The sequence below is a fragment of the Microcebus murinus genome, chromosome 2, assembly GCF_040939455.1.
Source record: "Microcebus murinus isolate Inina chromosome 2, M.murinus_Inina_mat1.0, whole genome shotgun sequence".
Classification (NCBI taxonomy): domain Eukaryota; kingdom Metazoa; phylum Chordata; class Mammalia; order Primates; family Cheirogaleidae; genus Microcebus; species Microcebus murinus.
Genome location: NC_134105.1, coordinates 116,016,568 through 116,034,731, shown reverse-complemented (window position 1 = coordinate 116,034,731; position 18,164 = coordinate 116,016,568). Strand labels below are relative to the sequence as shown.

Sequence of the window (18,164 nt, the reverse complement as noted above, 5' to 3'; positions counted from 1 at the left end):
ACTTGCTCTCAATTAGGCTTTGACTAAAGGGAATGTTGTGGCTGGTTTGATCTTCTATCCAGACCACTAAAGCTTTCTCCAGATCAGCAATAAGGCTGTTTCACTTTATTATCATTTGTGTGTTTGCTGAAGTAGCACTTTTCATCTCTTTCAAGAACTTTTCCTTTGTGTTCACAATTTAGCTATCGGGCACGAGAGGCCTAGCTTTCAGTCTCTCTTGGCTTTTAACACGCCTTTCTCACTAAGCTTAATCATTTCTACTTTTGATTTAAAGTGAGAAAATTACAACTCTTCCTTTCACTTGAACACTTAGAGGCCACTGTAGGGTTATTAATTGGGTTAACTTCAATACTGTTTTGTCTCAGGGAATAGGGAGGCCCAGGGAAAGAGACAGAGATAGGGGAATGGCCAGTTGGTGGAGCAGTCAGAATACACACAACATTTACTAAGTTTGCTACCTTATGTGGGCCCAGTTTGTGGCACCACAAAACTATTACAATAGTGACATCAAAGATCACTAATCACAGATCACCATAACAGATATAATAATAATGAAAACATTTGAAATACTATGAAAATTAGCAAAATGTGACACAGAAACATGACGTGAGCATATGCTGTTGGGAAAATGGTCCCAACAGAACTTGTCTAATGCAGGGTTGCCACATACCTTCAATTTGTAAAATGCAATATTTGCCAAGTACAATTAAGTAACATGCAATAAAATTAGGTATGCCTGTATTTATCTCTCTTCACACTAATTTTGCACTTATTAACAAAACAAACACCTAATTTAAAAGATTTGAATAGGTACTTCGTCAAAGGAGATATATGAATTGTACAAATAAGCACATCAAAAGTATAAAGTATCATTAGACATGAGGGAAAGGCTAATTAAAACCACAATGAGATACCACTATATACTTATTAGGAGGCTAAAATTTAAAAGATTAACCATTCCAAGTGACAAAAATGAGGAACCAGAACTGTCCTACACTGCTGGTAGGAATTTTAAATTGTACAGCCACTTTAGAAAACAATTTGGCCGTTTCCTAAAAAGTTATAGGTCTCTTCAGTGGTACAACCATTCCACTCCTAAGTATTTACTCAAGAGAAATGAAAGCAAATGTCAATACAAAGAAGAATTTTGCATTAATGTTTATAACAGCTTTATTTGTAATACCCCAAAACTAGAAGTAATCCACATGATCAACAGATGAATGGAAGACAAACCATGCTATAGCCATACATGGAATACACTTTGGCAATAAAAAGAAATGAAGTGTTGTATACACTACAGGGATGAATCTCAAAATAATTTTGCTGCATGAAAGAATCTAGACAAAAGAGAACATACTGTATGATTCTATTTGTATAAAATTATAGAAATTAATTTATAAGGACAGAAAGCAGATAAACGGTTATAGGGAAAAGAGAAAGGCAAGGAGAGGCAGAAGAAAGACATTTCCAAAAGGGATAAGGGGTGCCATATATGCTTATTATCTTGATTGTAGTGATTTTTTCACAGAAGTAAACATATGTCAAAATTTATCAAATTATATACTTTAAGTATGTGCCGTTTAATGTATGTCAAATTATGCCTCAGTAAATCTTTTTTTAAAAAGCCAGCTCTGCTCAACTGTTATCAGTTTTTTGATTCTGGGTAGGTACTGAGTGAGGTACTTCCTTGATGTTTTCTTAATACCTGTTGCATACTATTACGATTTAACATGTTTAGAAAGTACTTGTTTTTATATCCATACTTCTAGTAGATTATAAATTCCTTTAAGATATCAAAAATTCATCTTCATATCTCCAAGATCTAGATCATAGGTTCAAAAAAGTTTGGAATTAAAAATGACAACACACCTAACATTTATTGAATGCTCACTATGTTGCAAGTACAGTTCTAAGCACTTTAGTATCCTATTTAATTCTCACAATATCCTATGTGGTCACTTATATCACCCCAGTTGACTGTTGCAGAAACTGAGACTTACAGAAACTCGAGCCCAGGCACTCAAGCTCCAGAGTTCCTTGGATTAACTACCACTCTCCACTGTGTTTGCTAAAAGTAGCAATTCACCTTGTTTTAAACGTTAGTCTTTTAGAACACGAAAGTAATAGATATCCTTCAGAAAATTACAAAATTGCAGAAAAGAAAGTTTGTCATCAGTAATCCTTCCAGCAATGTTTACAGTTTACCTATTCATGGCATATTCCCTCTAGTTCTTTCCTTTGATATAGTTTACATAGTAAATATAATTTTACATAGTCTTAATTTAATTTGATTTTTAATTTAATATTATATTTTTATTATAGTAAATATATTTATTATATAAATACATATTATATGATATATTAAATATATGTTATATAAGCATTTATATAATATATATTAAGTATATATTATATAAATAAAATATATTTATTTTACATGTTACCAGGTTACTATCATACCAGTAAATTTTAATGGCTACAGAATATTCTCTTGCATGTATATAACATGATTTATTAATCATTCTATTTCTTTAGAATTGTAAGGGACATTTGGAATGGACATTTTGTTAGGTTCCAATTTTTTTTACATTTGTAAATAATGGTGAATTGATCATATGACTTTATGTTTCTTTTTAAAGTTTTTTTGGATTATTTGCTGAGAACAGACTTGTGATTTGATATTAGGAAAGTATGTAGTGGGATGTTTAAATATGTTTGTTGCTGTTTTCATCTGGAACATTTACAAAAATGATATCCACTTAAAATTACTGTGTACAAGTAAAGCTTTGAAGGAACTTATAACTGGCACCAGGTAGCAATATTTTTACCATTATAATTAAAGTGTTAATGTAGATTAGTGAAGATGTTTTAGTGAGATTACCATGAGATCTTATAAGGGTGAAAATTTATGAAGCAGTTTAAAAATGTTAAAAAATTATATATTTAAAACTTATCAAATTGAGTCTGAATTTTTAATATTTTAGAAAATTATAAATATTTATCCTTTCCTACTAGGCAATTTAGGAAAATATGAAAAGCCAAGTATAATAGCATGAACCCTTGTAAGGAGAGGAGATTTATACAGAATGTTTTAGCCCCTCAAATAGCAAAGGAATATGGAATTTTTTTGTGTGACTTTACACTTGTTGTGTGAAGACTTTGAGTTAGTTGCCATAACAATGCCCTAGTAAAAGAGCTATTTCAAATGTTAGCATAGATTAATAGGTGGGACAGAAATGACAACCTGCACAGAGGGAAAAAGAAAGCAAAGGCATAAAATAGAATTGTTCATTTTCACTGAGAAGACATATTTAAGTGAAACCTTTATATTCTTTGTCTTAAATAAATATTTATTTAGCATATGTAAATAGCTACTTGGAAAACTGGCATTTCCATTTTTAAAAATTGAGCAAGAAACAAAATAGAGGAAAGCTGACACAAAAATAATTAGCCAGATAATTGGTTAAATAATTTGCCAGATAATTGGTTAAATAATTTGTTAAACTAAAGATAGAATAATTTTAGCATTGCTTTTCACTTTGTAAAGAAAGATGATGGAAAAAGTACAGGGCTTTGGAGCCAGAATGACGTGGATTTGAATCCTGGCTTTGCTCCTTGCTAACTGTAAGGGTTTGCTAGTCAAGCTTTCTGAGTCTCATTTTTGTCATTTGCATAGTCTGAATACATTTGTTTTATGTAGAATGTGGAGAATTTATGTGTCTGAATTTCATTCCAAAATATTTATTGAGAAGCTACTAGTGAACAAAACAAGGTCCCTACTCAAGAGTTTAAATCTCTTCTAATAGGGGGTGTCAGATAACAAACAAACAAACAGACATATAGCACGTTGAGTGGTAAGTGCTCTAAAGAAAATAAAGCAGGGAAGGGAATAGAAAAAGGGTGTAGGAGGGATTGTGTGTTGAATAGCAGTGTGGAATGCTGTTAAAGACAAGATATTCAGGAAGTCCTCACAATCTCTGGCTTGAGCAGAGCTCTGAAGGAAGTGAGAGAGAACATGCATTTCAGAAAAAGAGGGAACAATCCATGCAAGTATGTGCACAGATTCTGAGGTGGGTACATATTTGCCACGTTCAGGGAACATTTGTTGTGTGAGTAGGCAAGGCCAGTCAGTGATGCTGGGGCAGAAACCTAAGTAGTAGAAATGGCAGGAGGTTAGGTAAAAGGAATTTCCAGCAGGCAGATCACATAAGGACTTTTAAGACATCTAGAACTTTGACACTTATTCCCAATGAGATGGGAGACCATGAAGTGTTCTCTGTTGAGGAGTGACAAGATCTAAGGTTTTTATAAGTTTCATTCTGACTGCTGTATTAAGGATACACCAGGTAGGATGGGGATAAATATGTTGTGGGAAAAGTTGGAATGGGAGATCAGTTAGGAGGTTAGGGATTTTGATGAGCAGCTTTGCTGGAATGAAAGCCTGATTGGTGGTGGATTTAAGAGAGACTGGAGGAGAAGAAGTAGAGACAGAGAATAAAGAGCTTTTTTTTTTTTTTTTTTTTTGAGTTTTGTTACAAAGAGAGCAGAGAAATGCTAGAAAAGGCATGCCCTTCCCAGTTTGCTCCTCTACCATCCAGTTGTGGATCAAAAGTACAGTATTTGCAGGATGAGAAACCCATATATTGATACAAGGAGGACTCACTTTTCATATAGGTGGGTTTCACAGGGTTGACTGCAGCACTTGAGTATGTGTGGATTTGGGAATATGCAGTGGCCCTGGAGACAATCCTCAGCATATGCCTTGGGACAACTGTATTTACATTGAGCCAGGCATTCTTTTAGGTACTGTGGGTCCTACAAAGCTGTGCAGGATAGTTCCTTTCTTAAAATTTGTAATTCGGTAGAGAGCAAGTGTTATTGAGCAATCAATGGGCTTGTTGCCTGATGTGCATAGAAGCCAATACCATGGTACCAGCCTTTGAGAAAAGAAACGCTTTATTGCAAGTCACCTGGCAAGGAGACAGGAGAGGATGCTCAAATCTGTCTCCCTGAACTGAAGGCTTGGTTGGGTTTCATAAGCGTAGGATAATGAGGCATGGTCTGATTGGATCTTACAGTAGGTGATGCCTGGAGGTATGATCTGATTGGATCCTGAATCCTGACATACAATGTCTGCTTCTTAATTCAGCCCCTGCTCTCCTGTCCAAGCACTTAGGTTTTGCCCATGGTTCCATGCTTGGTTCATCTGGACATGCTTAGGTTACATTACCTTCAACCTGGGGGTCCAGGGCAACTTAAAAACAACTCACAACTTTGTTCAATAAAAGTTGAGACAGATTGGTCTGGTGTGGTTACACAAGAACCAGAATAACCACAACTTTGGGGGCATACAGGAGGCATCAGGAAACGCCTCCTAGAGAAAGTGGTGTTTGAAGTGGCCCTTTATACATTGGTAAGATGCTTTGGAGCTCGGAGCAGAGGGCTTTATAGAGAATAGTAGAAATAACAGTAGTTGAAAGCTTATAGGCAGGGAAGCATTTGTCTGAACAATTAAAAGGACTGATTAATGTGACCATCTTTGTGCCTAGTTCAAATTGCTGGGCTGTCATTTTAATGAACCATGTGCAAAGCAAATAACGCAGCCTGAATCTGGCTATAAAATATAGTTCATTTTATTTAATTTTCTACTAGGACTAAGTTAATTTTAACTAACTATAGTTCTCAGATTCCTGAATATTAATCTGTTTCTATAAAGAGCTTTTAATTTTATTGTACTTTTTTAAATGAAAAATTTAAGATTAGATCTGTATCTCATGAACTAATGTTTTGAGGAAAATAACTATTTTGTATTGGTTACTTCCAATATTCAAAATTTAAGATTAGATCTGTATCTCATGAACTAATGTTTTGAGGAAAATAACTCTTTTGTATTGGTTACTTCCAATATTCAAAATTTGTTAAGACCTTGTCAGTTATTATCCTGGGACAAAATGATAATATATTCTCATTACTTTTGATTAATACTCCTTTATATATTCTTCTAAGTCTTAAAACGGGGTTCAGTTAATCAGTTTTTGTAAAACTAATTTTTAGAAAATGTGAAACAAAAGATGAAACATTAAAAGTAGTTTGTGTAATTCTTCCCCCTTTGCAGAAATACCTTGTGAGTTCAAAATAAGAGATCACATAGTCAAAGTCACTTCTCTCTGTCTTTAGGAAATGGAGTTGTTTTTTCCTTCGAGTGGAGGTTGTGGGCCAGCAAATACTGCTCAATTTACCGATTGTACTTGTTGCATCATTAAGCCCCATGCTGTCAGTGAAGGTAAGCCCTGTGTTGGATACAGTATATCTGATACATTTTGTTAATAGGATAGCTTATTTTGCTAATGTTTGTTTTCTTGATATACTTTGCATGTAGCAAATAAAGTATACATTTAGTATTTTCGTTTATTTTTTTCTTTGAAGGCACAAGAATAAAAGTGACAAGATATAAGGGAAAATCTGTCTAAATCTCCTTGTCTTTCTTTGTCTTTGTATCTATGCATCTCTAGAAAGTGTTCCTTGGGTTGCTGATAATGCTCATGCTCACTCATCCTGTAATAGGTCTTGATTCCTTGGCTTTTAATCTGCCTCCCCTGTTCCAATCACATAACTGCAATTCACTTATTTATCTTAAATAACACTCCTAGTATACAATTTAAAACAATGTCTATACCTGCAATATATCCTTCCTGAGAAAGTTGGAGAAATTTTCTTAAAATCTCAGTGTCTGAAACAGTTCTTTGTCTGACATATATGTGTGTATACACATGTGTACGTACACATGCATGTGTATGTATGTACATTGAGAACTTGCAAGTTCTTATTTTTATCTCCATTTCTTCATCTATTTATTTAAATCTGTTTTATGTATTTTTGTCAACTATTTCAAATTTTTTTGGAAGTTAGATGGGATATAATGAAAAAGATCACCATTAAAAAACTAGAATATACTAAATAATATACAGAATTGAATGGATTTTTAATTTTATGTTTTCTAAGTATGAAAGTGATTTGTGTTTATAGTAGAAAAATTGGAAAAGAAAAAAGAAACAATTATCTGTTTTTTCATAATCCAGAGATAGTCATTGTTAATATTTTGATGCATTTCCTCCAAATCCTTTTCTTTTGCATTTGTATATGCATGTGTGTACACTGATATACAATGAATGTAATTGTTGGCATTACTGAGGTCTATAGGCTATTTTAGTTTAATGTTTGTGAGCATTTTGGGCTGCCTTTAAGACTCCATGAATCTTTTAATAGTTTATTTAATAGCAATCATATAGATATAATATTTGAATACTTATGTTGTTTCCAGTTTTTTGATATTAAAAATAAAGCTCTGAAGAATATCTTTGTACATAAATATTTGATGATATCTCTAATCATTTCCTCTGGCTACTTTCCTAGAAGTAGAATTATTGGTTCAAAGGATATGAACCTTAAAGATCTTGTTGCATAATTAATATTTATTTAGTTATTTAGGAAATACTGTAATATCTTACAGATCCTTAGGACCATAATTATAGGGAACTAATATGCGTAATGGGTAACAAACATTTATGGAGAATTTAACAGTGTATATATGCCAGATAGCAGACTGGTATCCTATACATTAATCTCCTTTAATCTTGGTGGCAAGTATGTCAAGTAGGTTGATTTATCTTTCTTTTCCAGATAAGGCACGCTAAGGCTCCATGAGATTATTCCCCCTAATTAAGAGTAAAGAATCCAAGATATAAACCCTATTTTTTTTTTAACTCCGTGCTCTTTACAGTATTTCCCCAATAACAATAACCACAAAAAAGTCACATGGTTAGTAACATTTCCATGAGAAGTGACAGCAATAGTTGAAATGAATGGCTGGTGCTAAAAATCTATGAAAAAAATTGAAATATTATGTTGCACTCATTTTTCTTACCTGGGGAGTTCTGTGTGTGCATGTTGAGTATTTCTAATCTGAAAATCCAAAATCCATAACTTTTAAAAGCACCAACATGAAGTTTAAAGGAAATGTTCATTGGAGCATCTTGGATTTCAGGGTAGGGATGCTCAACTGGCATAGTATCTGCAGATATTTCAAAATACAAAAAATCCAAAATCCAGAACAATTCTGGTTCCAAGCATTTTGAATAAGGGATATTCAACCTATATATACACACACATATGTATACACATATACATACACATATGTGTGTATATACATACATATATACATAAAAATATGATGAGACAAGTTCTTCCTTAAAAAGCATCAATTTTTTAAAAAGCTTATCTTTGACATCTTACGTTTGGCTCAATTAGATTTTTATCTGGTTTAATCTTTTCTAAGGAAAAATGTGACGCATGGAAAGAGACTGAACTAAAATAAAGCGGAATTAGAAGAAAAATTCTATACCTTAATAATTGCATAGATAAATATAACTGAAATCTAATAAAATGATAATGTATGTAAGTGAACAGTGATGTCAAAATGGCTAATTTTTATAATATATAATTTTTATATTTATACAGTGTTAGGTTTTAGTCAGCTATTCTTTAAAGATTAACTACTGTATTTCTTTCTTTCTTTTCTTTCTTTTTTTCGAGACAGTCTCACTCTGTTGCCCTGGGTAGTATGCAGTGGTGTCATCACTGCTTACCACAACCTCAAACTCCTGGCTTTAAGAGATCCTCCTGCCTCAGCCTCCTGGGTAGCTGGGTCTACAGGCACGTGCCACCACACCTGGCTAATTTTTACTATTTTTGGTAGAGGCTAATTTTTTCTGTTTTTGGTAGAGATGTGGTCTTGCTCTTGCTCAGGCTGGTCTCGAACTTCTGATCTCAAGCAATCCTCCTGCCTTGGCCTCCCAGAGTGCCAGGATTATAAGCATGAGCCACCATGCCAAGCCAACTACTGTGTTTTATATATTTATATTTGATATGTAACATTAGGGTATATAAATTAATTACAGCAAAATAAATTTTTATAATATATACTCAGATGGCAGAATAAATTTTGGCATTGCAAGGCTTTCTTTTTTTTCTTTCAAAATCTGGATTTCTGGGATACTTTAAGACCATTTTGAAGTGTGTAATTAACACAATTCAGATTTAACTGCAGCTATAATGAAATATAGTTTAAATCTCTCACTGAATTTATTATAATATTAGATTCACTTGGCCCCCTTTCATCGCTGATGTTTATCTTTTTCTGTTATGTAATGGTCCCATCTCATGGTATATTTAATTTTACCTGCAGTCTGGTAAAGGCACACAAGAAGGTATTTTTTAAAAAATGAGTTGTTAATAAGAGAGCATCTGAAATGGAATAGGGTTGTCCCTTCCGTTGACTGTTGACTTCCCAACAGAAGGCCAGGATAGCCTGTTGATCAAGGAAAAGTAAGTTTATTGCTTAATACAGTAAAGCAGAGAGCACAACACTGATGGATGGAATCTTACTAGACTTTATAAGGGAGAGGTCATGAGTAAGGTATTGCAGAGTTTGGAATCTAACCTTGAGAGGTTTAAGGTGTCTTTCAATGTAGTGATCTGATTGAGACTGGGCAAAGTTCATGACATAGTAGTTTAGGGTTAGTGGAAACTGTGAGTTAAGGATCTTAACCAAGTCTTGTAAATACACAGTTGTTTAATAAATGAGTTGTTTGCCCAGCTGGGGGAATATTATGAAAAGGGAGCTGTTAGACTAGTCTATTGTTGGGATTAATGGATTTGGGGGAAGTTCCTGAAGCAAACAATGAAGTTCTTTACTGATTTACATCCTTATCTTTCTGGGCAAGAATTTCTTGGCACAAATAGTAGTCATGTGTATGTAGGTGGCCTTAGTTCTCAGTCCTATAGTTAATCTGTATTGATGCGGTGGTTTTTCTTCTCACTTCTACGACAGCTAGAAAAAAGAGTGCCTCGCTTGTGGATTAGATGGTGGGAAAAATAATAATAAGGTGTGTTTGAGGCATTTGTGGCTTTTTATATGTGCAGATTGAAATGTACATTGTCATCTTGAGACTCAGGTTTTAAAAAGGAAGAAAAACAAGTGAATGTTTTTGTGTTTTTTTTTTACTTTTTTATTTCATAATTATGCAGTATTTTTGTTTTTATGACCTCAGTATTATTTATATGTAGTTAGTTTAATTCCGCCAATAAAAAGAATTACTTTTACTCTGAAATCAGGCTGTGTAGGTTTGAATTCTGGTTTTGCTACTAGCCATGGGATAGTGGATAAATTACTTTACCTCTTTCTACCTTATGTCCTTATGTGTAAAATGAGAAAATAATATACCTTCTTCATGGAATAACTAAGAATTAAATGTATTAGTATACAGAAGGCACTTAGAACAGTACCCAGCACTTAGTTAAGTGCTATATAAGTATTAGACATTGTTACTTTTATGATTACTCTTACTACTACTACTGCTGCTGCTGCTATTAATATCATTATATTTTAATTTTTAAGTAAAGCTGAATGACTCTCTAGTAATAAAACAATAGTTTAAAATGCTAACAAAAATCAAACATCTACATCTATCATCCACAGAAAAAAAGAGAAACATCATTGTTAAAGGAACAAAGTGCTTTAATTATTTTTACTAAAGTCTACATCTGATTTAAGTCCATGAAGTAGGTTTATTGCTTACATCTGGTTGATTCAGCAGCTATTCTCTGATTGCCTGTTATGGTTGGCTCTGGGCAGGAGATGGTAGCTGAATCTGGAAGAGCTGCTTTTGTGCTTGTAATGGCCAAACAATTTAGCCTTTTTAAGAACCTTAAAGTTTTGTTAGAAATTTTTCTTTCTTATAACAGATTTATGCATTAAACAATTTGACTTCATTGTTCATAATATATTCCTTTCTGAAATTTAGTTAATCAGTAAAATGAGTTAAGATGTTTTAAAAGTTTCATCTGAGCCTTTAAACCCAGATATTCTATTACTCTAGGAAAGTGTGTAGAAAATTCTTGTAAAAGAAAATTGTATTCTGTATCTCAATGTTGTGTTTTGACTGTAAAAATTAACTCTATTTTCTATTTTCATGAAGAATGTTTCAAAGCAATTTTAAATTTCATTTTTAAAAGACAGACAGAGATACTTCAGGGTGGTCTGTATTTAATTAACTAGGAAGCAAATTATTTATCAGACTATCAACCAATTTGCAAATTTAACATCAGAATTGGCTCTGATAGGCTAATTGAAACAGGACTGGTAGCCACATGGTCTTACTTATCAAGCTCCTCACTTTGAAAAATTGGGTTATTCTTACTCAGAGGCTCTTTCAGAGTTTTAATATCTACCCTAATGGCGGTTTTGACACTAGATGGGCCAAGAGCCCACCATTTGCTTTTACATATTGTGAGTATATATAAAATTATATATATCATATATTGATTTTGGACTAATGATCATTGTCACCCCCACCAGATACAAACTGTGATTGCAGAAACAGTATCTGCTTGTTATACTTTTCTAAATATTTTGTACTCTCATTGTTATTTTTTTTAGTCCATGTGTTATTTAGGCGTCTCTTTTTGTGTCAGAACGTTGTCAGAGAATGTCATCTCTAGGAAAATTGGCTATTTTGAAACTTTGATCTTCTTTATTATGTAGTGCGTGGTTAAATTTTAAAAATTGTTGCAGTGTCATTTCTTTATATGTAAATAACTGTCTTTTCAAATGAGTTGTTCAAATCTATAGCCTTTCTACTTTTTTGTCTGCTTGGTTATCAGCTTCTAAAAAAAATCTGTGTTAAATTCTCCTTTTTTAAAATTACTTATTATGAATACGTGAATTTTTCCTTTAATTTTGACTGTTTTTACTTTGAATATTCAGTCTTTGTTGTTATGTGTGATTATCTCTTTTTGCTCATTATGTAGTGTTTTACTTTATTCCCATTGTTTTTGTTGTCTTCCTTAAAGGGTGGCATATATTTTTGCAATTTTTTTTTAGTCTTTTGTTTCTAATATGTATCTCATATTTATTATGGCTGATTTTTGTTTAGTTTCTTTTAAAAATTTTTTTTTAATCCAGTATAGTTTTACCTTATGATAGTTGTATTTAGATTATTACTGTTTATTGTGATTGCTGATCTATTTCAGCTTAAAGTTTTTTTGCTCATATCCCCTTGCTTTTCTTTTTCTTTTTCTTTTTTTCTTTTCAGCTTTCTGTTGCATGGATAGTTTTCTTTGTTGTTATTCTTTGTTTATTTGCTGTTTTGAAAGCCATAGATCAGGAGTTAACACTTGGGCCAAATCACACCAGCTACCTGGTTTTGTAAGTAAAGTTTTATTGGAATGCAGCCATACCTACTCATTTATGTATTGTCTATGACTGTTTTTATGCCGCAATAGCAGAATTGAGTAGTTGCAACAGATACTATATGACCTACAATGCCTAAAATATTAACTGTCTTACCCTTTACAGAAAAAATTTGGTAACCTCTGCCATAAATTGTATGTTTTTAATTGGTTATGCTTAATTGTAGCACATGTGCTTAACTCTTAATTTTATTTATAAAATTTAAATTTATTTACTCTCTCTAGATTTGTCCTTAATAAGGCAAAAATTTTAGAATCCTTTAAACAGCTACTGCAATCTCCCATTTTCCAAGTTATTATAGTGAGAATGATAATTCTCCTCTTCTTAATCCTTTAAAAACACTTTATTGATGTATAATTTACATAACATAAAATATACATATTCTAAGTTCTGACAGTATTTTATAATGTCTCAAGTTGTCAGAGTCAAGAAGTCCTTAATGGGAGCCAGGTGTGGTGGCTCACACCTGTAATCCTAGCACTTTGGGAAGCTGAAGTGGGAGGAATGCTTGAGGCCAGGAGTTCAAGACCAGACTGAGCAACATAGTGAGACCCCCATCTCCACAAAATTAAAAAAAAAAAACAAAACAAAAAAAACTAGCCAGGCATGATGGCACACACCTGTAGTCCTAGCTGCTAGGGAGGCTGAGACAGGAAGGTGGTTTGAGCTCAGGAGTTTGAGGTTGCAGTGGACTATGATGACACCATTGCACTCTAGCCTAGGCAACAGAGTGAGAGCCTACTTCAAAAAAAAAAAAAAAAAAAAAAGAAAGAAAGAAAAGAAAAAAAAAAGAAGTCCTCAATGTATAAACCTGGTTCTGTCTGCTGTCTCCTTTTTGGAGACATTTAGAGGATGGGTAGACAGTTTTGATTGTTTAAGTATTTGACTGCTAGATTGATTGTTGCTGTGTGGAAGCAGGAGAGTCGCACAGATTCATTCTATTCTTAATTATGTGCCTTTATGATTATAGGTTCTCTATCAATGACAAAGCAATGGAAAGTGACTTTGTCTTTTATCTTTTGAAGTCAGGGCTTGCTCTTCACACCTGACTGGAATAATGAAACATCTGTTGCTAGGCAGCCAAAGCACCAGCACTTAGCAACTGTGATGTCTGTATCAAGAAGCGTAGGGTTTCTTCAGAGCTTAATGATGTGTAGTACAAGCAGAAGATCTATACTCATCTATTCCAATTAGAGAAACATGAGAATCTAGGTAGAGGAATGACAAAGAACTCAGTGAATATTCTACTATACTTAGCAAGGATGATTATAGCATATAATTTTTGGACTGACTATTTTACATCTGTGGCTTTGACATTTACTAATTGTGTGACCTTGAAAACATTCTTGATCTCCCTAGTGCCTCATTTTTTTCATCTGCAAAATGGAGGTGGTAGAATTTATTTCATAAGTAAGTTAATACATGTGATGCACTTAGAACAGTTTACATTGTGAGTGCCAATAAAATGTTAGCTACTGATAATAGTTTTAGAAATTATATCACATGACACAACATTTAAAAAAACCTGAATCAGTAGTGTTTCTGTTATGTATTGCTTTATGACAAACCATCCTAAAGCTTACTTTCTTCAAAACAACGATTTAATAATATTATTTCTCACAATTTTATGGATTGTCAGTTGATGAGTCTTCTGTGGAGCCTGGAGTCATTCATGTGGCTTCATTCAGCTGGGAGCTGTCTGGAGCTGGAGTGTACAAGATTGCTTTTCATCCTCCAGAGACTCCTCGTGGCCTCTCATCATTTAGTAGTCTAGCCTGAGTTTCTTTTCAACATGGTTGCTGGCTTCCACGAGGAGTATTTCAAGACAATCCCCAATGATAAGTGCTCATGAAGGCTCTGTTTGCATCATGTCTTAATGTTCCAATGGCTAGAGAAAATTACATGGCCAACTCCCGAGTCGGTATGGGAGGGGATTACACAGAGGCATGAATACTGGGAATTATGGTTCGTTGGAATCTGAACTAGTGGTGTGCCACTCTGATGCTGGACAGTGCTTCTCAAACTTTAGTGCACACCAGAACCACTTGGGAGACTGTTTAAAATGCATATTCCTGGACTCTAACTTGAGAACATTTTTTAGTTCGCAAGTCTGAAGTAGAGCCCAGGAATATGCACTTTGAAAGTCAGCCCAGGTTGTCTTAATGAATCTGGTTTGAGAACCACTGATCAGAAATTTTGAGGTCAGGAAGCTTGTTGCATTTGGTAAGCTGCCTTCATTATAGGCAAGCCTTATGAAATCTGATACCTGATGGAAGATTCCTATTTTGTTCTCTGTGTCAGATTAATAACAACCGAGGGGATGGTTAGAGAAGAGTCACCTTTCAGTTTTCAGTTGTTCCTTAACTCAGGGGTAGTCTCCTGTGCTGGATTTTAGGTTGGTGAGAATATCCTGGAGAACTGGAAGGTTTGGATAACCAGGACACTCTACCTAAGTAGAGCTTCTCAAATACGTTTTACTTCTGCACAGGAGTTGTTCATTGAAAATAATAGTGAAGCTTGATCTGTGTCTAGACAGTCCTTAGATTGACCTTTTTCTTTAGTGAGATTGGGATGAAACCCAGTCTCATGGAAAGAAATAGCACTGGTAGAAATGTAATTGTCAAGGTGTCTCAAAAGTCTTAAGTGCAGTTCTAAGCTTTAATAATTTCAGAAGTATAAATATCACAAACATAATGAATATCTTATTCATTTTTTATATTTTGAACAATACTTAATTTCAAGTTTTTAAGTAAACATTTGTAAAAGAAATTTAAATAATTCCTTTTTTTTTTTTTTTTTTTTTTTTACTTTTTCATACTTTAAGATTCAGCAGTCACCATTCAGGGGTGATATTATTGAAGCTACCTGACACACTTCCCTTTGGATTCATCTGCTGGCCTACTAGGTTATAGGTGTACACAGAGACTTCTGGGAGGAACAGGATTAATCCAAGCTTTTATGCAGAATTTTGATGACAAAGTGCCACTCCTCTTACCTGTTTTTCACATGCTTGTCTGTTAGAGGACCTTGTCATTTTAGAGCTCAAGTAACACTGAGAATGGCCAGACATGATCTAGACTTGAGGAAAACATGTCTCAAATAGTTTGTAGCAAAGGTAGAATGTGCCCATTCTTCTTATTTGGAAGAGCCTCTGGTACTGGCTTAACTGTGTCTTTTAACCCTTTCCTCTGCAGAAATGCCTGTGTAATTGCACAATGTCAGAGGGAAGGCAAGGGTTTCTTCCTCCCATGTTGTGGTTCTGCTCTTCATGTTGCTTCCTTCTTCCAACCAGGAACTGAGCCAGTCCCTATTGATCTGAGATCCAGGATTCAGGGCACATGATGCTATTTTATCAGTATAAATGTTTTAAGAATGAAAGCCCAAGGTAGCATGTTATAAGACTTTAAAAGATGATTAAATTTACATGGCAGATTATAAATGCTGAAATTCTGACAATATAATTATAATTGATTCTTGTGACACAGGCAGAGGGGAAATATCTAAAGAAAAGATGATATTTTGCAGAAAGGTCTCTGAAAAGCTTTTACAGTTTCCAAATAACATATAAAAAGCTGAGAGGAGCAGATAGTTAACAAAAAATGTTGAAGGGATCCCGATGTGGTCACTGTAATTGATTTTTTTTTTTTTTTGAGACAAGGTCTCACTTTGTTGCCCAGGCTAGAGTGAGTGCCGTGGCGTCAGCCTAGCTCACAGCAACCTCAAACTCCTGGGCTCAAGCAATCCTGCTGCCTCAGCCTCCTGAGTAGCTGGAACTACAGGCATGTGCCACCATGCCTGGCTAATTTTTTCTATATATATTAGTTGGCCAATTAATTTCTTTCTATTTATAGTAGAGACGGAGTCTCACTCTTGCCCAGGCTATTTTCGAACTCCTGACCTCGAGCAATCTGCCCGCCTCGGCCTCCCAGAGTGCTACGATTACAGGTGTGAGCCACCGCGCCCGGCCTGTAATTGATTTTTGAGTGGATTAATAGATGGTACTCTCTTTGCTTTTCTATATATTCACAAATCTTTCTTACTCTAGAAAACCTGTGGTTCAAAGCCCTGACTTATTTTGGTTGGTAGTTCATTTCTAACTTATTACCAATTCATATCTACTACATGTCTGTGTTGACACTTAGCATATGTATGGTGGCTTTTGTGTGTGCAAAGTAGGGAGTGAGTGGGTTATTGTCTCAGTTATTGTCTAGTTATTGTCTAGTCATTGGGTTATTATCTAGTTATTGTCTAGAGCTATTTTCATGGTGGTTATTGCAGAATAGCCTCGTTATCAAAGGGGTGGTTTGTAGTATCTCTTATGATAATCTTAAGTATTTTGATTCGAGCATATTGGAAAGAACTAGGATGACTCTAGTATACTTGAAATCATTCTTGAAATTCTTGGCATAGATTTATGCCACAGACTTTCTTCCTTGTTTTTTTTTTTTTTTTTATTCTTTAGAGTATTCTGGATTTGAGGGAGGCAACATTTAAGCCAAATTTTATTTAAGCATTAGGATCAATCAGAATACAAAATTTCAAGTATGGGTTTTATAAAGTTTGTCTTTGTATTATAGGTTTTATTTAATTTGATTGCTGCTTTAATCTGATTGTTAATGTTATTTAAAACACGTGCCTCAAATTCTTCAGTACAGAGGTGGGAAGTGCTAAGTTTCAGCCAGGAATTCATCTTAGTAGCTTTTTGTGAGGTTTTACTTATATTAATAAAATATATACTATACAAAATTTAGAAATACAAACAAATGTGTGTTTTAAAATGACTTATTCCTACCATCCAGAGACTAACTATTTACAATGTGGCCTTTTCTTCCTTCTGTGTCAGAGCCAAACACAACAACATGGCTGAATTTTGCAGTCATAAAGTTAATCAAAATAAACAAGACATAAAAGCATATATGCCATATGACTCTATTCACATAAAGTTCAAATATAGGCAAAAGTCAGTTATATATTTCAAGAATGGGGTGGGCTTGGTGGCTCATGCTTGTAATCCCAGTACTTTGGAAGGCTGAGGTGGGAAGATTTCTTGAGGCCAGGAGTTCAGGCCCAGTTTGGACAACATAGCAAGACCTCAGCTCTACAAAAAATTTTTAAGAACAGCTGGGGTATAATGACACATGCTAGTAGTCCTAGCTACTCGGGAGGCTGAGGCAGGGGATTGCTTCACTTGATCCCAGGTGTTTGAGGCTGCAGTGAGCTATGATCACACCACTGCACTCCAGCCTGGGTGATAGAGTGAGATCCTGTCAATCAGTTAGTCAATCAGTCAATCAATCCATCCACACATTACATAGGTGGTAAAGTATAAAGAAAAGGTTATTCCAAAAGTCAGTCTCCTCCACTGTGAGGAGAAAGGGTTGTTACTGGGGAGACGCCTACAGAGGGCCTCTGGGCTGGGATGGGTTTTCATGTGGGTAGTAATTACTGCAGATGCTCACTCTAAAATTATTTATTAAGGCTTTAAAAAGACTATAACTGTTATATATTTTATCATAAAAATATAGTTTTATATTTTACAATAAATCATGTGGAAATTGGGCATGGCATAGAACAAATGGTATAGTATGCTCTCATTTGATTAAAAAGAAAAAGCCTATGTCTGTATATTTGTTCATGTATTGAATATTTCTAGAAGAACATAGTATGAGAAATGATCATGTTACCCTTTCAGATCATGTTACCCTTTTAATGGTTGGGGGAGTGGTTATTGTGATGGTCTATTGTCCTCAGAGACCTTATCACAGTAACGGTTCTCAAACTCAGTGTATATCAGGATCACCTGGATTAAATACAGATTCCTGGGCCCTGCTTCCAGAGAGTCTAATTCTGTATG

General features: G+C 34.4%; 1 protein-coding gene across 3 annotated transcripts in view; it reads left to right on the top strand.

The window, feature by feature from the left end:
* The window catches only part of NME7 (NME/NM23 family member 7), a 169,141-nt gene that overhangs the window by 61,304 nt on the left and 89,673 nt on the right, over positions 1-18,164 (top strand). For all 3 annotated transcript variants that reach the window (XM_076000367.1, XM_012783896.3, XM_012783897.3), the window contains one exon: positions 6,178-6,283. In XM_076000367.1, the coding sequence (XP_075856482.1) occupies positions 6,178-6,283 (106 nt within the window). The remainder of the gene's footprint in view (positions 1-6,177; positions 6,284-18,164) is intronic.